We start from the raw sequence: 23,247 nt of genomic DNA, 5'->3' as shown, positions 1-23,247 counted from the left end.
TTTCACTAGAACCTAAAATTACTTTAAAACTCATTCTGCAATGGGCAGCTTTTTAAGAAGCTACTCAATCTGACAAAGACCACACAATGTCACACACTCCTCTTTCTAATAAGTAGAGCTGGTCTTCAGCAGAAAGCAGTAACTGAGTAGTTAGCTCTTCCATCCAGCGCCAACCACTTGACTTGATATGTTTCAGAAATATATTCCTATATACAGAAATAATTACATTCTTCCCTGCTCATTTCTTAAATTATTCTAAGCCCCTGTATGAGAATCTCACCAGTGAGGTCTTTTGCTAAGTCTGGATGGTTCATTAAACAATGACTGGCGAATTTCACGCTCTCTAATCTCACAGGGACATGGATATCGTTGAACCTAGAGGGTTAGAAGATGATGAATGTTAATTTTTAATTAGCCTTGCAAATCAAGATTATTATCTATGTAGTAACATGTGTCGATAGTATATTCCATTAACTATTAGAATACTTTTATATGGCAAAATAACACAATATAAATGTTTTGAGTTTATCTCCATAATGTACTTCATAAACTTTTAAACATTATTTCTTGCAAAACTAAGTCAGGACTAAAATTAAAGGATGAATACACTATAGGTGGATGAAGTGTTGACCCAATGGATTTCGTTCATTGGCTTTTGAACATATGTCTCCATACACTGTCAATCGTGTGCGTATATATAAATATCTGAAATTATAAAAATATAAATCACCATGCAACATGTACCATTTGAAAACATTAAATTTTTTAAAAATGGTAAATTTCTGTATTTACTTGAAATGAAATATCTCTTCACTCAAAAAGGTAAATGCCAAATAAAACAGATATAGTTGAGGATATAGCTGAACTGCATGAAATTTCAGACAATGGTAGCATATCTATTAATTTCTCCTATGTATGTAATGTGCTATCTATCTAACCTATATTCCCATTGCTGACAGCAATATAGCAGCAGTCCTTCAGGCTTTTTCGTTCTAAAATATAACTGTATGTAATTCTCTGCTTTGAAGAGTTAACAAAATAACTTGTTCAACTACAGACAGTTACATCCTCTAAAATCACAATGAGAAATGCAACACTGTCAGAAAATTTAGAACACAAATAATAGACATTCAGAATTCTATTCCCATTTCTCTTACCGCCCAAGAAAGCACTGCCAAAGAGGACGGTTTTGTGTGGCCAGATCAGAATCTTTGGAGCCAAAGAGTTTAGCCAGAAGTCGAACAACAGCCAAACGTTCTTCTCCATCATTGCTCTAAAAATCAAAAAATGAAAAAGAAACTGTAAATCATTATCTGCAATAACAATTTCTGACTTCCTTTTTCTTCTGCCTTTGTAAGTTAGGTTAAAAAGTGAGTTGGAAATAATTTCTGGTAATCCCCAGTCTCCCTAATTAAACTACTAGATGAATATGAGTAAAAATATGCCTATTAAGTTAACATATTACAGCCATTGAATAGATGCCTGTGCTTTGAAAATGCCTTATCTTTCAGGAATAAAAACCCACACGGTAGTTTCAATAACATATATCCCTAACAATTTCAACAATAAACAATCTTGGTTTTGTTTTAAAACATACTTCAAGATATTTTATGTGCGTGGAAAAGGCACCAGTTATGATGTTATAAATACATGTACACTAATAAGAGATTTGTTTAATTTCACCAAATACCTATTTCTTGGTTATTTTTGTTTATTGCCACTGTACCCTATATGTAGATGCACACACATAAGATTATTTCCCTTTTCCACCTAACAATCTTATGAAAGAAAAATAGCTTTTTAATCAAAAAAACCCCAAACCCCCAAATCAGAATAGATTAACTACTCCCAAGGATTCAGAAGAAGTCAGCTGACTTATTAGCTGATTGTGACAAATCTGAGAAAATATTTGGAAATACTTCCTCTATTATTAAAATATTATTGCACAAAAGAAAATTCTGCAAATCAATACTGAAGCTGACACACTTGTATTTCATGAGATAAGCCAACCACAACCTAATTGCTTTATAAATTTCAGGTGGAATCCAAAGACAAAGTACATAAAAGTTTTGCATTAGTTAATATGAATTTATCATCATAACAATTATATATTTTGTGTGCATAATACACATCTGCAAGCATAGAAAGCATACAGTTGTACACAACTTTACAGTGTCCTCCCTTTAATATTACATTCATATTTCAAATAAAGGCATAAATGTAAAATTTTTATGCCTCCAGTAGAATACTTATTAAATCTACAGCACTGCACTCTTAATATCCACACAAATTTGATTACTTTTCCAAAGCTACACTGTAACCTACCTTCAGCTTGAATTCAAGCTGTGGCATGACAGACAGCAGTAAGTGAGGATCTATGGCAAAAAGCTCTTGTATCAAGTCAAACACATGTTCTGATAAGTCACTCACTGAAGACTTTCCCAGTACCAGAACCTGGTTAAAAAACTGGAATACAAACAACATTATTTAGCAGGTTTTTCTTCATTAATGCAAGCACTATTTTTAAAAATTGTTTTAATGTAGTATCATTAACATTTTAATTGTAATGGAAGGTACTCTATGCACTTTTTATTACATCAAAGCATTTCACCCTTACAGTTCTGGCTCAAGCGAATTAAAACAAATATCCTTCATAATTCAGTTCTATTACTTCCATCGGGATCGATTAATTCATAGTAATCTGATTATTTAAAATATCAATAACCATCTCCCCAGCAAAAGTAACAGGTAATAGAAGAACTGTTGATTTGAAATGCATATTCATCCAGTAAAAGTTGAGAAACAAATTAATATCTTATTTTTTATTTTCTTGTAATGTAAAACCAATAAAACTGAAGATCACCAAACATTGAAAAAGAAGCTTCTCTACTTCTAATCCATTTTAAAGAATGTCAGGTGACTTTATGGTACATCATGTGATATTTGACGGTAATGTATCAAAGTTGTTTAGTGATCTAACAGGAAAAAAAAACCAAATTAGCCTAAAATATGAATTATTTCTTTTGGATTTGTTAAATTTTAATATGCTTGATATACTTCCTATTAGACACTGTGGGTTAATGTTAATATTATTTGAGCAGTGCAAATGCTACAAAACTATTACACATTTGAATAAGAAAGTAAGAACAATATTAAATCAACTCAGAGGTCACGCTATATACTATACTGTTTCCAGCTATAACTAATTACAAAAGCTTAAAGAAACAGGGGAATTGGAAAGTGGTACTTGTTAGTGAGACTCCTTGAGCTTTTAAATACTTACTGATTAATCTTTTATGAATTTGTCTAGTTCCCTTTTTAAACTACTCTGACTTTTAAGAACTCTATTGGCTTTAGCACCAAGGAAAGGCAATAGAATGGACCAAACTATATCCCCCTCACAAGACTGTAGTAGCTTTTTTCATAGGAAGAACATTCAACATTGACATTCAACTAAAGGTATTATAGTCAGAGGAAGTTTTCTAAAAAACTCAATTTTTTCAGTCTTTATGACTAAAACAAGTTTAGGATAGGAAAATAAGTCTAGTAAAGAGCTGGTAGTTTGGAATCCTTCATCCTAAAGCTTGGAATGAAATGAGGCTGTCTGGTTGCTGGACATCTGAAGTACTAACAATTCCTTTTGTTAGAACAGGATTTTTCGGTGGCCACCTCTTTTCACAGCCTAGATTTAGACTTCAGACCAAGATGGGTAAAAATCAATTTCCTCTTCACTTATTTCAAACACCCCACATACTTCTTTAATCACCAAGCTAATAATATCCTATTTGGAAAATGGTATTCTTGTGGCCATGTTACAAAATGTGACTTTTATAAACAATCTTTTTAAACAAACAAGCAAACCTCCACTAAATCAAGACAGTAACAAGAACACTTGTTACTCGCAGGTAAAATGGATTAGTTAATTTACATACGTTGGCAATACATGGTTCAATGGTCTGGACGGTCCTTTTCAACAGGACTTTTGCAAGATCAAATGCTTGTTTATTAAGGTTCTGAAAGAAAGAAAAAATAATAATAGAATTTTGAAGATAAACTATTTCAGATTACTTTACTTTCCTCTCCCAACCTATTGGTGTTTTACCACCAATCCATTTGTTTTCAAAGCTATCAAGGTTCAGTTATGTTATTCCATAACTACAGACTTAGAAAAAACCTGAAAACTAGTTTTTTCCACACACTTAAAAGAAATCTAACCCAAAACCATCACTTCCTGAATATCTTTCTAAGACTTTATCACTCCAGTTGCTACCGTTCACATTGCATTCCTATTTATAAAATTTTCACATGCAGTCACATTAAAAATTTTGAAGAATCATTACCACACCTCCATACTTTGGTAATTAATATGCACCAAATTTTGCCACTGAAATATGAAATAGTCTAACTTACTGATTAAATGTGGTTTTGTTTCCCCCTCACATACTCATTAAACATACACCCTGTAGCAAAGTTCTTATCTAGAGGGTAAAACTGTGTGCTGACTTCTCCATGGACTGTACTCTATGTTCTGAGATAGCTCACAGAAAGCACCTATGCTTGGGCAGAGTTAGCTGCGAACCTTCCAAGTAAATGCTTGATTGCAACATAACAAATCTGAACATTGCTTTTATTACTCTTGAGCAAGATAAGGAATGTAACTGCACATCTGAAAAATGTGACTGTCCAAATCTGCACAAAATCCAATATGCAGTATCTCATCTCATCTCGGGATTAATGCAGCTTGGGGCGGGAGCGGGGGAAGAAGGGAGAAGGGGAAAAAAAAAAAAAAAAACAAACCCAAAAAAAAGAAGAAGGTGGATTAGCTGATTGCCCTGAAAATTACAAATGACTGCAGACAAAATACAGGTAAAGCCTAAGAATGACTGATTCTTAGAAAGACAGCATTTGGCAAGTCTACATTGAGAATGACTCCCTCACGTTCTTTTAGCTGATGAGGTGACAAACCAAAAGACAGTTCATCAACTGATAGTAAAGAGAAACAAACGGCCAAAGGCTCCAACAAATATCTCCTCAGTCACCATAGCACTAAACTGATGTCTCATTATAGAAGCAGACAGATAGGTATAAACTCTTCCCAAATTCAAAACAAAACCGTTTCTCTCCAAACCAGATGATGATTAAAATCTTGTTGGCAGGTGTGTCTGTATTAAACTAAAGGACTGTCAACCTCATATAGAACATATATTTTATTTGGGTCCTCAATACAGCTTCAAAGATTTCTTGTAATGAAGATGTTTTGGGTTTTTCCCTCCCCTAAACAGGCTCACCAGAGCTTAAAAAAAAACCAAACCAAAACATAAAATGCCCAAAAGAACCAAACACCAAAGCAGGCTAGAAAATAAATACATATTGATAAAATAAACAACTATTAATAAATAAACAAACAATCAATCTGTTAGGAGAACAAAAAACCCTTGAAGGTCTGGATTGGCCATGCTGTAGAGGATGCAGGAGAAAATACAGATTTTAAATACATGAAATGTATGTTTTTAAGGAATAACCTTGATAGTAAGAGTGTGAAGAAAAATATTCACTAAATAGCACTGGGTTTAAAGTCAATAAAAAGAACTACAGTTTGATGCCGTAGGTGGTCTAAGCAAAATGTGACATACCATACTGCTATTGAAAACCTGGATTTACTAGAGGAGAGCCACATTAGCACACACAAACAGAAAAACATACAATAAAGCCACTTTACTGATAATGCAGGTACAAATTAATTTAATGTAAATGCTGAAGTAGACTCCACTTCATGTCTAGGTACGGGTATATTTCTTTTTTACTGCAGTGTTGTCTTACACAATGTAAGAGTTTAAAACAAACAAAAAACCCCCAAACCCCAAAAGGAATAGAAAACATTACCGAAAACACAAAAGCTCCTTTACAAAGACAAACTTCCATTATGTATAACAGTCTAGCCAAACCGATACTTTTATTATGTCATAGCAGAATGATTAGTATTCAATTGCTTTGCTTTGTACAGATGTAAAAGTATTGTTACTGTATGTTCTCTACAAGAAAATAAACTATGCTTTCCAAGCTATAGTGCTTCTGATTTACATACCTAAGGACAAACAATTAACAAAATCAAAGAATTTCCTAGGAGATCTGTTCATGAAAGGAGAACATAATTGTTGCAGTCAAATTCTGCTAGGTAGAACAGACAAAAGAAGTTTCTCGTTTAGTTTTTGTTTGTTTGTTTGTGTTTGGTTTTAAAAAACAAACAAACAAACAAACAAAACCCAACAAACCGCAACACCCAACCATGGTAAAGCAGTTAAGTTCTGCTGTGACAGGAAACAAACAAGTTAAAACACACCAAAATACTGACTAAAGTATGATACTGAGCACTGACTACGGCATATTATCTGCTCAGTCATGATGGCCAAGAGCCAGTAAGGACTGGCCACCACTCCTCTAAGAGATACTAAATATGCAGTACTTCCCAATATTTACACCAAGTTTATCAGACACTTGCTTTAGAATTTCCTTCAGTAGGCGAAATTATATGATTATGCTAACAATGTTAATGCTAAGGGATCATATTCACTTTTACTTTGCCTACACCAAGTACTCACAACACACTGTTCAGTTGTACAAGGTTTACCAGGTCTTTGCATCCTCAGAGCAATGCTCACTATTAATAGCATCACCCAGCACCTGACATACACATCTCCACTCCTCTATTTCCACTCCAGATCTCTACTGCCTGTAATTGATTAGAAACAACTTACAAAGAACAGCGTATTTGCAAAAATACTTACTTTCTGTTGTTATGACTAAGAGGCCTCCCTTCCCATTAGCAGTTTTAATACGACATCATCTCATTGATGTCAATAAAAATGAGTTGATAGAATGCTGTTGCCATCTCATGGTTGTGACAGAAGGAATGCAAACTGACCTCAGATGACAGATACTATTATACACCCGTTGCTGAGATTTCACAGGTAAATGCAATGACCACAGCTTAGTCACTCCTGTGCTATACATTTTCATGAATTCTCCCTCCTCAGGTAACCAAAGGAATAACCCCTACTTTTACGTGCTAATTTAACTTTAATTATGGTGTCATACATGGAGCTGCCTTCATTTTGTCATTATTTTAAATTAATAAATGAACAACAGAAACTCATACTTGGTAATCAGAGTACAATTCATTTACTGTAGCTCATAACTGAAACTTACTGTTCTCCATACAATTTTTAGTAAGGAGCACATGTGTTTTAGCTGGGGAATTTTCTTGGTCAATGCAACGCAACACCAGCCTGCATGTCACTTTCTCTCATTTCACGGCTAAGGCAGTTGTGTTTATTCTCCTTTCTTCAAGTTTATTTAGCCATTATGGTAAAAGTACTTCAAAAGCTCAACTGCAGACCCAGTGACCAGGTAATAAGTTGCACAATGAAACAAGAAGGACAGCATCAGGGACAGTTAATGAAGCTGACTGTAAAGGGGGAGTCTCTGAAAAACCTGTCAAGGGAGCTGTGTAGACAGGCTAAGACAAATTCTGCAAGACAGCACCAATCTGCTAGGAGGGGCTCATGTAAGACTCCTCTAGGAAGAGGGTGGGGGTGAGTGGGGGGTGTCACTTATAAGTGAGTTAAAGGGATACTGAACTCTGCAAAGGGCAGAAAGTTTATGTAACTCATAAAAAGAATATGGAGCACTAAAAGCAACCAGCTAACTAGCTTTAAAAAAAAAAGGACTACACTTCAGGTACTAATTAGGTTTTATTAAATGGAAAGTTTAAGCAGGGGGACAACTAGGGATGTGGAAGGGAGCCTGACTGGCAAGCTGAGGCAGCACAGCAAGCCACCACAGATGTTCATATCTTTTCAATTAAAGAAAAAAAAACAAAACCAAAACCTACCACCCAAAACCAACCAACCAACCAACCAAAACCCAAACAACCAACAAACCCAAAACAACCCACAACCCTTAAGATAATATTCTTCTATTACATATGCTTGAAAATGTTTTGTTTCAATACAGAGTTCCTGAGGTGGCAAGTAGGCAGAATCTCTTTATCCAGAATAATCTAGACAAAGTTAATGAAGCGACCAAATAATTCCTAAAGGAAATTTTCAATCCACTGTTACCAATGCTGGGGGGTGAGGGGGGAAGCAGTCGTGATGGCTAAAGGGCGTGGAGAGATAAACAACAAGCAAAAGGCAATCAAAATTGTTATAATGATATACTACTGTAATATTTTACTTTGCAGACCTTGTGTGCAGGGATGAGGTTAATCAAAATGGAGTCCAGCAGCTCCTGAGTTACTCCATCGCCTTCCATGATGATAGAACTCATCAAATCCAGCATATGCATTTGTACCTTCTGGTTGTGGCTATTACTAAGGTGATAAAGAATAATATTATCAATACTAAATTTTCAGATCCTGACAAATACTAACAGTACTGTTAAGAAACAAGGTCTAACACTGTCTAACACTGCCCTCCCTTACACTCTCCACATCTCAAAACTATTTTATGTGCCTTTCCTCTCTTACAGAAAGCTTCAAAACCCTAGAACACCCTAACTTTGCTCTAAGAAGTGAAACAGAACAAAAAAGAGCAACAACCATGGAAATACAAATGTAGATAAATGAAGTACACTGTTGTAACATGGACAAGACATTTTAAAACACATCTACTTTTAGACACACACCCCACCACATTGTCAGTAATTCTCATACATTTGCTTTCCCTCTATCTCCTCATTTGGAGGAATAAAGACTTGTTCTATTCAGACATATCTATTTTGTTACTATGCAAGGATTCAGTCTACTCCTGAAACGGACGATATTTTGACAGTTCAATACAATTGAAGCAATTCAACTTACTTGATAACTGAAAAAAGAGTCCTAAAAAGCTGAATAAAAATTTCATTGCAATCTTCCAACTCAAAGCAGATGTTGTAAGATTTAACCCAAGCTAAATTCTAAAACAAAAATAGGATATTCAGGATATTATAACTTCACATTAAGTCACATAAATATAACCATGTTAGTTACATTTTTTTTTTCTATTTAAGGAAAAATATTATACAGTAGATTGTAAACCCTTTGGGGAAAGAGACTGGATATTTGCTTTGCATATAAAGACCTCGCAACACAAAGAGGCTGTGCAATATGCATCCAGAAAAAGCCCTAAATATAGAATAATCTGACTTCTTATGAATAAAAGCAGATTGACAAAAATCGTTAATCTAAGTCCATGTTTCTATACTTTTTTCTTCATGGTATGAAACAATACAGTTTTAAACATCAATAAAAGGTTTACAAAAAAGATACTATTTCCAAATGCAAACAGATAACTCCCCTGCACTTCTTGTCAAAAATAGTTTTTTCTAATGTTTTTAAACCAAAAATCTTATATTACTTCTCCCATTATCAATATAAGCAGATCTGCATTTTAATCAGCATTTGAAATTCTCTTGATGAGTTAATATAACCTTAAGGGTGCATGATACAAAAAAACACTTATAGAATTGTAAGACAAAGGCTAAATGTTAATAAATAGCAATCGTTTTAACATGTTCTCAACCATAGTCTGCATAAACTTATTAAATGCAAACAGAATTATAACTGCTAAAAGAAGCAATTCATTGAACTTTAATGAGTCTGGTGTGATTTACAAAATAAAAGAAATTTCCCAGCCATACTGGCACATCTGGAGAAAGACTGATTACATTTCTTAGGCTTACATAGCAAATACCATCTACTGGAAGTTACAATTATTGTGTTACCTCTAACAAGTAAAAGTATCTGTTAAATTGAGGGCTCTTCGTGTCCTCCAAGCCTTTTAATTGTCTTGTAATAAACAAGAATATGTCCTGTCAAAAAACAATAGTGTTTACAAGCTTGATTCAGCAGATAGTAAAAATACAACCCTTTACCAGTGACATCTACCCACATTTACAAACTCATGATTCTATGAACGTTAAATTGTCTTTTTCAGGCACTGACAGAAAGCTATCACCAACACAGATACTGGATATCTAGTGTTCCTTTACACATCACTGGCTCACAGGACTAAAGAAACATCTCTCTAATAAAACTGAACATCAGTCTAAACGCAAGTAAAAAATGTTTCAGTTGGGGTTTTTTTGTTCGATTTTGGGTTTGGTTTTTTTTGGGGGGGTGGCACGGATTTCCTCAGTAAGAGAATAAGGTAGGAAGAAAAGCCTTTATTTTATAAAGTGTTTTTACCTTAAGTTTGTCATGGGAAGTATATGGAGCTTCAGGAGCATAGATACGAAAGATATCAGCCAAGCAACATGCTACAAGGAGGCGCACATCTTTATTGGGATTCCTGAGGAAGAATTCAGATGCAAGGTGCAAGGCTAATGGGAGATACTGCTGCTTCTCATCCTCCGAGTCCTGGTCCATATCCATGAAGGTTTTTACCACCATCTGAAAAACACAGGGGGGAGGGGGAAAACCACCAAACATTCGAGTGCTTTCTGCTTTTATTCCTAATTACTAAACAACACTTTCTAAAAGGATGCAATGCTATCAATATGTGTTCTACTGCATAATCACAGTACTACAAATTTTTTGTTAGGAAAAACATCAGAAAAAGAGAAGTGTTAATCTGATACTTAAAGGCTTATTAAACTTGGTGTTTTAAATTAAGACACTTTGCAGCTCTGCTTATTTTTCCAGTCTTTACCTGAGGTGCAATACAGAAACTACTGCACACTGGTGAGGTTGGAGATGGCAGCACCTCTTCATCAAAACAGCCCCAGACCACTTCAAAGTGAGAACTTGCCTCAGTACGGACAGTACGAGGGGCTGCAAGCCATCTGGCCTAATGTATAGGCCACAGTATAATGCAGCTGTTTTAAGAGCTACGCCAAGACTTGAGAGGAGCCCAAGAGGCCGGTGTTATGCTCTGCGTGTATCAGAGACAGAGCTCAAGAACTATTTTACATACGCACAATCCTTTTATCTGGTTTAAACAAACTAGATACCAGATGAGAATTTAATTCCTCCTGCGAACTAGATCTATAGCATTAGACATAGTCTTTCTGCATACTCAAAACTGCATCTATAGCCTTACCTTTATAATGAAAAAAAATCAACTACGTGGTTTTCTGGTTTGTTCTAGCACTACTAAGAACTACTAATTCCTATGAAGTGCCACCAAAATTGTTTCTTTTTATTTATTATATGACACCAGTTAATTGAAACATCTCAACATAATTATTTGGCGAGACTGAAAGTGCATATTTAGTTTGAATAAATAAAAAGTTGCAGGTTAAACCTTTGGAATTGGGTTTGTTAAAGGATGAGGATGACTTCTAGGACATCACCACAGAATGGGAAGATATGCCCCAGATTCTTAGTATGACCTTAGTCAAGTCGGTCTTTATGTCCCATTCCTCCATGTCACTTGAGCATCTTTAGAGTTAAAATTGTGAAGCACAGCCATATTGCATACCAGTAGGATTTAGTATACCCATTACACACATTAGAGAGATACAAAACACTGAATGATAAATCTTGACTGGTCAAATTCACCTCTAGAATATTCACAGTAAAACACAAGAGAAGATTGAGCTCGCACAGCTAACAAACATATCCCTTACCACAATTCTTTTGTTATCCTGTCACTCAAATGATATTAAGGTTGTTCCTCCTTTATTAAGCATGCCCCCACTTCCAACATGAAAACACTGTCTTTCAGCTTTACCTCCTCCCTGAGTTTTGGAACCCAGTTTTTAAACTCAGTAGATCTTACAAATTAAATGTTTGACAGCAACCTTTCCTACAGTATGTTACTTAAAACTCCTCCTCAATTTCTATAAATGTACAAGTACATTCCTTCATCAAGCAACTTATAGCAAAACCAAAAATCAAGAAGGAAACAGAGAAGAAAAAACCCAAACCCTGAATAAAAGAGAACTTTACAGCTACAGCCCATAAAAACCCAAATTCTGCCTGCACTGGCCTGTTCCCCTACAAATATTCTTACGCTACGTTTTGACACATCAGCTGAAAAAACAAAACCATCCTTCTATTGACAGCGCAGGTCGGTCTGTTACAGTGTCACACATCACCTGTCCTTCCTAGACATTGGAATTAAAAAAAAATATATATATATTACATACTCTTCAGAACCTATCAGATTCTTTCAATACGGAAAGTTAAAAAAACAAGGAATAATGGCCTGTGACTTACAGCATGGAATTCAGATAAATCTTACTGAATGCTTTAAAAGATCTGTGGATCCTTCCCTGGAGACTGATGATAAACTATCTGTACCATATAAACTTGTCCCACTAAAATTCCTTCCAGTCTTTATACTAATTTTATAGATAACACATACAAGTGATCCATTGATCTTTCTCATAAACCTGGTCTCCTTTCTCCCTATGCATATCATAAGCTTCATAACCAGAATACCCTCCTAGATTCAGATCCCTCCAGGTTCTCATACTCATGTGACAATATGCATAAATCTTGCATATATCCCTTCTCTGATATGTAAAAAACAGACAAGGTAATGCAGCATGGTGCAGTGAAAACTCACACAACTTTCCCATTCCATAACAAAATGTTAGGGTATTCCAGGATTAAAGTAATGAAACTAGTCTTTGGCACTGTCTTGCCTGTTTGAAAACACACCAGCCTTACAGTTTTTCCTGTGTTCCTCTTGTATTCAGAGGAAACTGCCAGCAAATATCCATAAAACCTCTTTCTGTTTCCCTGCAAAGCGCTCCTTGATATTTCTTTTCTATTACAAAACACTTGGGCAGTAATTGGGCCATTGGCAAGCTGCAACTGCTATTTAACATAGTAATCTTTGTTTCCTCCATTGTTTCTTTACAGTCCCATATCTGCTTGCATTTGTGTGTTGTCTTTTGTTTTATAATAAAGTCTTTGGTGCATGACGTTCTGTTCACGGCATGCACAAAAACATGAACAGAATACTATCTTGGTCTTTATCTAGGATCCCAGATACCAAAGCAATACAAATAATGAATTGTATGTATGGGCTACACAAAATGTATGGTATAATGCAGCTAATATAAGTCATATATAAACAAGCTACACAGGGCTATAGATCACAGTTAAAAGCACGATGTAAATTCTTGCTAGTAGCAGGACACATATAAGACTTGGGTAAAAGGGAATTAATAAAGACTTGCATTTAAGTACAATCCATAAATTTGTTGGACTGTCACCATGGTTCAACAAAGTAATTCTATACATTTCTTGAATATATGCAGTTAACTACGTCTAAAATCCTACAACCTGGGAGTAGTGTCTATAGCCAAGCAACTACTGGTACCGATTAAGGTATTACACAACAGAATTACTTCCAAATGCCTGCTAATCTACATACTAGATTAACTGTTAAAATAGGAAAAAAAAAAAGTCCAGACGTTAAATACAATAGATGCTTGGCTCTTCTCACTCGCTAGAAAGCCAAGAACTCGCTCAAAGTTTCACCAGTTACAGGACTGGTGCTTTTGTCCTCTTGCACAATTGAAAAATTAGTCATCAGGCAACAATCAAGTGAGCAACTTAAGTCTTTAGAAGTACAAGATATTGCATGTTCGATGAAATCACTTATTTGTGACAGAACCACATATCCTCGAGTACAACGCATTGATCAACAACCGTTTCATGATTTCCTGGGGTACTCATGTCTTTCTCTCTGCAGCCATCCATTATCTTGTTTCCTCTAAGACAGGAACTACCTTCCCTTCCTTCCCCCACGTTTATACCACATCTAATGCAAAGTCTTGGTCCAGGACTATCGTTCACAAAAGCATCCATAATACAGAGAAATGAAATCACAACACACTGCAAGTTCTTTTCTGTGTTAAGGTCTGACAAAGAAAAGTTACTTCTAACCACCTGGATTGGTATTACTAGGAATACACAGAAGCAACAGAAATATTAGTATTAACATTGCACATACTTATCCAGCCCTTCCCCAAAATCTTTCTTAAGTTGTACTGTAGTCATAGTTCCCACTCTTTGCACATTTCCTATAACACCATTACATTTCCTGTTACAAATTAGGGGCTTTCTCAGACGACTTGAAAAAGAAAAAAAGGCAGTATGTAAGTTGCATGATGCCTAACAAATATTGATAACATGTAATGAAGAAGTTATAACATCCTATGAACAACTGCTCATAATTGGTTCAGAAGGATTTTCATTGTTAAAGTTTTTAGCCATACCACTGCAACACCAGTATTAATTTTAACAGCTAGAATTGATGTATTAAAAGAATCTGCTAATGAAACTGAAAACCTGAGAAAAACCTCTACATATACAAAAGGCTAAAGGTCCAAAATATAAAGTTTTAAATTATTTTTAAACCAAAGCTGGAAACCACTCATGTAACTGGTGATATACATAAGTGCAACAATGAAGGAGTATCACAAAGCAAGTAAGCCTCCAAAAATTCAAGAGTGTAGTTAATATTTCATTGAACCAGAGGGAAGAAAAAAATACAATGCAGAAAAGAGACATGAATTGCTACTGCCAGACAGATTTTAGTACAATTACTTTTTCCAAGAATCTGCATATTAAGAAAATCTTCTTTACTAAAGTAGTTATTAGTATTATAGGTACTCTACCAAAGCAAATTACATTCAAGATGTCATCTGATCCATCCTAACTACCCTTATTCTAATTGCAAAAAAGCCCAAAACAAACAAAACCCCACTCCAGTTCCTCTTTGTTTAAGATTTTCATTTTAGGTCTAAAAGGAACCTCAATTTCCGAACATTTTGATTCAACCATTACATAAATATTTCTCTAGCAGAATGCAGTAGTTATTTCAGAGTTAGGTATTCATTATTATCATGATAAGCCAGTATTTCTTCCAGGAAAAAGTGATTAAACCAAACAGGAACTCACTACTTTTTCAAATTACAGTACTATTGTCTAACTGAAGTCTTGCTGTACAGTTGAAACAACCCTAGCTAGAGCACTAATATTCAATTATATAAAACCCTACAGACTTAGTAGCTTTCACCATAGAAAATTGTTACTGTCCTCTGTGCAAAAAGCAGGAGACAGAACAGTATTATTTAAACATATTAATGTAACATCATCCATTCTTTTCCAAACAATTAAGTGCTCAATTTAAACACTAATTGCTAGCAAATGTAAACAAAATACAGCTATGCACTTTTACGATTAAATTCATTCTATGTTGCTTTTGATTTAATGCATCTCCATTAAATTATCACGTACTGGTACTTTAGTTGCCTTGCAAAAGTAGAAGTGTTAAAACTATTCTAGAAATTTTCATTATTGCCGTTTTTGCCATCGTACAATGAAATTCTAATTATCAGACCAAGATTTTACTCTTCCAAGCTCTGCAAACACTTAAGTGAAATGCTCTGATTATAACATTGGAGGTGTTACCAAAATGCAAACGCCTTCATTCAAACTAGCGAGAACAGTCAAATTAAGACTGCTAAGTCACTCTTACCACATTATGAACATACTGAAAATTAAATAATTTGACGCTTTCAGGGAGGTGCCCACCCAGCTGCATAAAAATGGCACTGTGCAAGCCAGTCACTCTGGGCTACCCTTTCACCCGTTGGAGAGAAATGCACACACCATGACTGAATTCAAGCACAGATGTCTACAGATGCCAGCTCAGTTTTGCCCTGGAAGAGCCTGTTCTCTGCACTGACCCTGAAAGCAGGTCAGTGTGACCAGATGCCTGAAATGAGGCAAGATGAACTCTACCTGCAGCTTCTTCTGACACTGTCAGCCTTTCAATTCTTTGAAACATACACCAGGGGTTGCCAAAGCGTTCAGTCTGCCCACAACTCATATGCAGTTTACGTGTAGCCTGTTTTCAAAAACAGTAAATCAGCATAGTAGCTTGCCCTTACACGACTCAGCTGCATGTGGCTCTTGTGCAAGACCTAAGCCTCAGACAGGAACACTAACTTTTGCTGTTCGGATCCTGGTTTGTGCTTATTGACCACATAGATATAGGTGCATGGTTTGTTGGATCAGGAAGCTCAGCTACTGCTGAAGGATACAGATGATTCCAGTATTATAGGGAGGAGAGCTATCTAAACACAAAGAGAGGACAGGGTAATCAGTGGCGATACAGAAAAGACTCAAAACAGTGCTTGCAGAGAGAAAGAAGCAGGCAGAGGTTGGAAAGCCTTGCTGCAGTTGGCAGGACAAGCACAAACCTCCAAGCTAGTCATAGCATGGGGAAGGTGTGTGCAGGTTGCATTTGTTTTACTGTTCTTACAACAGCTTAGTCATAGTATTCTGAAGTAACACTTAACCACCCTTGGCTTCAAATAAGAACAGGGAAGGATAGTCAGTATTTAAAAACTCAACTTGCAATCATCAAAATAATAAATTTAAAAATTGAGAAAATGTGGTATCATTTACTGTTACAGGAATAACATTAGAAGTTAACTTCAGTATTAAGATTATATACGAAAGATATTTGGAAGTAAAACTTCCCCAAATTGATGTGAACCCAGCTGACTCTTCCAGAACTTGGACAGCTCAGGGAGAGATGTCAAGAGAAGGCTGAAATCAAAGTACATTCAAATGCTGCAATTTTCAACTCTGCCATCAAAGCATTTTTACTTCACTTCCTCACATGGTTTAAGTAGTATTATGGGTGACCCTTGCCATTAGCTATTAACAATAAATCATGTTATTTGATTAAGATCTAATTGTAAAATATAGCAAAATACACAGACTTGTGTATCTGGTAAAAAACCATACTTCTAAATGGTGCAGATTTAGGATGAGAAGTCTTGGTCTCCCTCAGATATGGTCCTATCTATCAGCCGGAACCACCAAACAAACATGAAAAATTGAAATTATTGTGTGGATAGAAACAAAAGAAAAGATCTCAAAACATTCAAATCAGAAGGACCAGATGATTGTAATTTAGAATCTTTAAATACCCGACAAATGAAATCACAAAACCTAGCAACACAGGTTCTGTTTGCTTTTCTTTTAAAAAACCAAGCAAAAACCTGATGACAACAACAACAACAAACACCCACACAAACTAACACCCGAACAAGGAGGATACCAACTGGCTAGAAACTAGCAACCGTTAACCTAATAATCAAGAAAGAAGATCCTGCCAACACATCCAACAGGCTGACACCAACAGAATTTTATAATACAAACCTAATTCGGAAAGGCTGAATAAACGTTAAGGAAAAACAGGGTTAACACATAATAGGGGAATCATGTTGCTAAACCAAAAAACTTCCTTTGATGAGATAATCAACTCTCTAGACAAGGAAGAACAAGACAGACAATTTGTCTGAGTGTCAAGAACAGCATCACACTGAGCCACATGGAAATTGAGGACACTGGAAGAGATGAAGCTTAGCCCAACATTGCCTCCTTAGCCCCTTCCTGAAGTGTTAAACTGAGAGGACCTTTTGGACCCGAGTGAATTTATTGGTGGAGAATGGTGTTTGCTATTTCCATAAATAACTGTGGTACAAGAAGTAGGAATGGAGCGTAATGACCACAGTTACAGACTGGCAGTACAGGACAGGATATTATATGAGAAGAACAGAAATACCAAAAATTAATAATTGCTCAATGGTCATATGCTTAGTGCATTGTGCTATTAAGAGCTTATCAGCTGGAAACAACAGGAGAAGAGAGAGATGGGCATTTATTAAGCAATTGTAAAGAGATTATGAGCCAACAACAGACTATGTGCATGCAAACAATGAAAATGCAATTGCAGGATATGACAGAAGTAGTATTTCCAGTCAAGGAAAGGAAAAAACAGCAATACAACTCATGGAATGCTAAAAATACTAAATATGATTTGAAATAGATCGCTTAGGTCTGATTACCCTGACATACTAAACAAAATAATTAAAAATGGGAAAGGTACAAAAGGTGGCTACCAAAGGAGTCTCAAAAGCCTTCTCTTGTAAGGGGACATTAGAAGACTGTGGTTTGCTTAATCTACCAAAACAACAGCCAAAGGTCTCTCTTTTAATATGCCTTAAATACAGGAGTGCTCTTTATGCACTGGAAAAAGACTACAAGTAGAAATGGGACAGCAGCATCTCCAGCCTGAGAACTGGGGCTGCTTTCTGACCACAGAAGCATACACTCTGGAACACCATCCTCTTGCGGGGTTTCACTTCATGGCAAACAAGTCCTTTCCAGGGTCCACATTTATCACAGTTGTAGCTAGACAGAAGTAGATGCACAGATTAAGCAAGAGGCATATGTGAATCATAGAAGTGAACTGGAAAGGAGCTGATGGATTTTTGCGTTTGCTGCTGCTGTTCATAAAACAAAAAGTAGCACTCCCTTGCTGGTACTGTTAGAAACTTCTGAAAAATAGATTTTATTGCCTGATTTCTGCTACAAATTCTATCTCTAATCTACACTCTCTGACAAGACACCTAACTGGCTCTGAATAACTCAGAAAAAAACCCAAAAGTTGACAAAAAAAAAAGATTGTGAAAAGTATATTGTACGTTCTTTGGGACAATGACTATTAGCCTCCTTCTTTATAGCATGCTCACCCAGCAAAGCCAATGACCAGGGTTTCTAGGTGGATGAAGGATGGCCTTTAGCAAGGCCTGTTGTGACAGGACAAGGGGTAATGGTTTTGAACTAAAGGAGAGTAGACTTAGAATGGATATAAAGAAGAAATTTTTTACAGTGATGGTGGTAAAACACTGGTTTTACCTCTGGTTACCCAGAGAGGTTGTGGAGGCCCCATCCCTGGAAACATTCAAGGCCAGGTTGGACAGGGCTCTGAGCAACCTGATCTGGTTGAAGGTGTCCCTGCTCACTGCAGTGGGATTGGACTAGATGACCTCTAGAGGTCCCTTCCAACCCAAACCATTCTAAGATTCTGTGTATCATAAGAGATGTAAAGCTTACACAGGAACAGCAATGGTAGCCTGTACAGTAATATCCCTGTGACTAGGCAAACAGTTTAACTGGCTATCCTTCCCCTGGGAACTAACTGGGCTTTTCTTTGGAGGTTTGGCCAACTGCCAGATCATGTGAAAAGAAGTCTTAGATTTCTGGTTTACCACTATATTCACACTGGTAAACAGCATATTTTGTATTATTTTACTTACATCGAGCAACTCTGAGAATATTTTCCAGGAGCCCAGATGTTAAATTAATCCGACATGTGAAAAAGCAGAGAGACTGACTACTACTAAGAAGAGTGTACTGAGCAGTTCATGAATTACTTGATGTAGTTTGCTTGATACACACATTTTTAAGTAACTACATAATGAATATAAACATCACACACATACAGCATCAGAATCAAAACAGGACAAGTATTGTTACCAATTTGGGAGAGAGGTTGTACAATTACCCACATGTTGTATCTCCATATTTAACACACAGCAGAATTTCAGTTCCGCTATAAATCTAGATGATTCCTCAAATAACATCAACGCAACAGATGGGGGGGAAAAGGCAAATAAAATGAGAAAAATCAGATGCCTTAATATAAAATGTCTCTTACAGCACAAATTAGAACATGATATTTAAATAGTGGTGGATTATTTTGCTCTGCAAAATCAGTCATGTAACGTTGACTTATTGATCACAATAACTGGTATGGACTGCTGCAAGGAAAGGTTGCAAGAAAGTGTGCTCCCCAAGATTACAACAGCACAAAAGGAAGTAAAACAATGTCCTTCCTACCCAGCAAAAGAAAATCCTAATACCGTTATCACTGCGTGTGATAAATCTTGTACTCTCTGGCCATGAACAAGCCCACAGGAAGAGTCAGATTCATGATGTGCAAAGAAAATACTACATGCCTGTCCTTATCACTCAAACTTCGACAAAATATAACATTTTATTCAGGACTGAGTACTTTAGACGGTATCTTTGATTTTAGATTTTTACTTTAGTAACGGTTGGAAGATTCAAAACCATTTTTATACAACCCCCGTTCCTTCACTGCTATACATAATAGTGAGGTGCTTTTTCCTCCAGGCTAAATGATACTTTAAAGCCAAGCCTTTTTTTTTCTTTTTCTTTTTTTTTTTTTTTGGTCTTGAAGCAGGTACCACTATTCTTCATGTAAGAACATCCTGTAAGTTCATTTATATCCACTGCTGTAACAATATGAGATCTTTCTCATCTCTCCTTTCCTTTGAAACGGGACTGTTTTAAGCTGTTTAAAAAAAAAAACCAAACTGCTCCCACCAAAACAGGCTGTGCTTTTGTTTGTTCTGAAGATGCTGAAATTTGTCATTAAGGAGAAAGTATATTATAATCAGCTTTAATGGCCAGGAATTTAACAGAACTTCCCTTGTAACTACTGGCTGGACTACCATCTCTCTTACAGTTCTGTACACGCTGACAGCATAAAAAACACCAAAGGAAGACAAAGCACAGAGATATTCAGACCTGTTTGCCAATGAGGAGTCACAGCAGTACACAGTTCAAACCCCTCTCCCAGTAGCTATGGTTTTGGTTCCCTGTGACATGGAGATCCAGTTTAACCACTTGCTGCCGCCACCTCCTCCTTTCCTTTCCCTTTATTCACCCTGGCCTGCTTCTGTCCATGCAGTGCCACTGCATATTTTGCACTGGCCCCAACACTTGTTGAACAACTCAATGAGTCAATTTAACTTAATAATCTGGCCGAAAACTGCCTCAGAAAAAGTCCTGGGTAGTTTTCTGACAGGCATAGTTAGATCATGGACAGATCTGATATGTTCCAAAGCCAGTTGAAGGGAAGGGAGGGAGAATTCAATGGCCAAGAGCAGGGAGGAAAGAAGAATTTAGTCTTCTGGAACATGAACTCTTAACAAACAACCTAACAGGGACACAAACTCTTAACCTTGATAGTGGCAAGCACATGAAGTCTGAAACGGGCAGCTATATCCAAATCCTACTAGTCCCCCAGAAAATTTACCTTTACCTCTATTAATCAGAAACTGGCATAAGCATAAGATGTGATCACTGAGAAACATGTTGTTACAGTAACTTCCAAAACTTGTATCCAATGTATCAATTCATTTATTCATTTTCATTTCATGATCTATTTCCTGGTTTTGTATCATGACCTGAGACAGCAGAGGTTCCCCATTTACTCTTCTAGAACATCACTTTTACTTTGCCTTCCATGTTCTTATTATTCCCATCACATCCTCATCTCATACCTTCGGAGGCAAAGGTTCACTAGAACTATGGCACTGCACAGAGCACATTCACACAGTATTCAAACAAGCACACGTGCTTAATTTATACAAGGGAAGCGTAATATCCATAGTGTTTACTATTTGGCTCCTTACCCAGCGTTGAGTTCTATTAGATTTTTGGACAGAAGCTGTTTGGCGAAAGATTTCAGAGTGGCCTAGACTGATGCATCAGTCTACCCTGACTTAGTCAGCAAATAGTTTTGCTTTCTCTCACTATTCTTCACCTTGCTTTCATTGACATTAAGCCTAAAAGCTTCCACTAGATTCACCCCACTCACTTAAATAATTTTACTTAATAGGAATTCTGTCAAATCCTCCTTGGTTGCGATCAACCAAACCAATTCACCTCATCATGTTTCCTGTTTCCCAGACAGCTAAAAGGTTTTCAAGCATGCAGAGACTATCTAACCTTAGGTCACTATACGGTTTGTCATTAACAAAAAATATTTCTTTCAATCTACTTTTTGTTTTGATGCATGACAGTACTTGGCTACTCAACCCACAACCTTTTAAAGTAATTTTAATATAAGGAACATTGAGAAATATTGTTAGTTTGGCCTTACCATATTAAAATCCTTTAGGTATTTTGTCATCCTAGTTTTAAACTCTTTCACACAATTTTCTGTGACACAAGCTATAATACTGTGGATCAAACCACATGTTTGAACAATGTATGTATATTTCTTCTTAAATAATGAGAAGTAAGAGTGCCCATATTTATCAGCACATTATCTCTTCTTACTCATGCTACTCACACTACTCACCACCTCTTACAAAAATCCATGATTTGAGTGTGGTGCCACAGCACCCATTTTTTAAATATTTATCTTTTTTTTTAAGCAGCCCAGTCTTCAGCAGCATCTAGTCTTTATTACTGGGAAGATCTGTAACAGGATTCTTTCCAATTTTCCTGCCGAAGTCTAACAATTGTTTAAGTACTCTAAAGAAGGTTCATAAATTAAAACACTAAAAAGTCTTCTAAGTTCTCAGAAACTTTCCTCCCACGTACATAGATACATAACAAAAGAGTATTTGCAGAGGGACTAAAAAGAGCCTATTCTTTAAACATTCTAATGATAATTCAAGACATCATCGGTTAGAAGCATTTCATTAAATAGTCCTTTTCCCCCAGGTATACTAGCAAGTGTTATGTATGGGCTGAGGCAAACCCAAAAAATTCTTAAAAGCATATTCCCCACAGTGAAGGGTTTTCTATTTCCATATGAAGTTTCCCAAGGACTTTGATAATAGCCTCCAGATGCACGAGAGAGGATTCTTTATAACCAGCTCACTGCTGTGTGATAATTCATTTCCTCTTCCAAAGAGAAGGTGGTGCTGGACAGGAACAACAATGACCTTCTCAGTTCTACTGTGAATCGACTATAAGGGTTCATTTTGAAGTGAATATTTAGGCTCGGTTCTCACAACAAAATGATGTGTTAGAGTTTCACATTAAAACACAACAGAAATGCTATGCTTCCAGCAATACTGATGTTTTACAGGCTATACCCATGTCTATTTCTACACCACAATGCAGGTGCATCCCGTGATACATCATACAGTCTTCCTGACTCATCACCCCGAAGGCTATTGGGGGGGGGTGTGGGGTGTGAGTGTGAGTGTCTGTGAGTGTGAGTGTCTGTGAGTGTGAGTGTCTGTGAGTGTGAGTGTCTGTGAGTGTGAGTGTCTGTGAGTGTGAGTGTCTGTGAGTGTGAGTGTCTGTGAGTGTGAGTGTCTGTAAAGCACATCATCCTCTCCTTTCTGCTTCTGTTCCAACACAACCAAAAAAAAAAAACTTTTTTTCTCTAAGAAAACACAATTTCTCCCTTTCAGCAATCTTGTAAATTGCGGTGAGTTGAAAACTTGCTGTACCTACTGAAACAGAAGATTATGAAAAATATTGGTAGCTTGGATCTTTAGCTCTGATTGCACAGTCTGTGACAGTAAGAGAAGAAACAAATTAAAATTTCTTTCATGGAACTCCTTCAATGACTGCCAATTACACATAATACCATCATGCTCAGTCGCACA

General features: G+C 36.4%; 1 protein-coding gene across 2 annotated transcripts in view; it reads right to left on the bottom strand.

The window, feature by feature from the left end:
- Positions 1-23,247, bottom strand: part of PDS5A (PDS5 cohesin associated factor A) — a 92,887-nt gene that overhangs the window by 44,061 nt on the left and 25,579 nt on the right. For both annotated transcript variants that reach the window (XM_075091640.1, XM_075091639.1), the window contains exons 3-10: positions 10,229-10,432; positions 9,766-9,852; positions 8,861-8,958; positions 8,245-8,371; positions 3,933-4,013; positions 2,326-2,466; positions 1,158-1,273; positions 281-375 (exon numbers count right to left, since the gene is read on the bottom strand). In XM_075091640.1, coding sequence (XP_074947741.1) covers positions 281-375; positions 1,158-1,273; positions 2,326-2,466; positions 3,933-4,013; positions 8,245-8,371; positions 8,861-8,958; positions 9,766-9,852; positions 10,229-10,432 — 949 coding nt within the window. The remainder of the gene's footprint in view (positions 1-280; positions 376-1,157; positions 1,274-2,325; positions 2,467-3,932; positions 4,014-8,244; positions 8,372-8,860; positions 8,959-9,765; positions 9,853-10,228; positions 10,433-23,247) is intronic.

The sequence above is a fragment of the Phalacrocorax aristotelis genome, chromosome 4, assembly GCF_949628215.1.
Source record: "Phalacrocorax aristotelis chromosome 4, bGulAri2.1, whole genome shotgun sequence".
In the NCBI taxonomy this organism is placed as follows: domain Eukaryota; kingdom Metazoa; phylum Chordata; class Aves; order Suliformes; family Phalacrocoracidae; genus Phalacrocorax; species Phalacrocorax aristotelis.
Note: the sequence above shows the minus strand (reverse complement) of the source record. Positions and strands in the feature narration are given on the sequence as shown.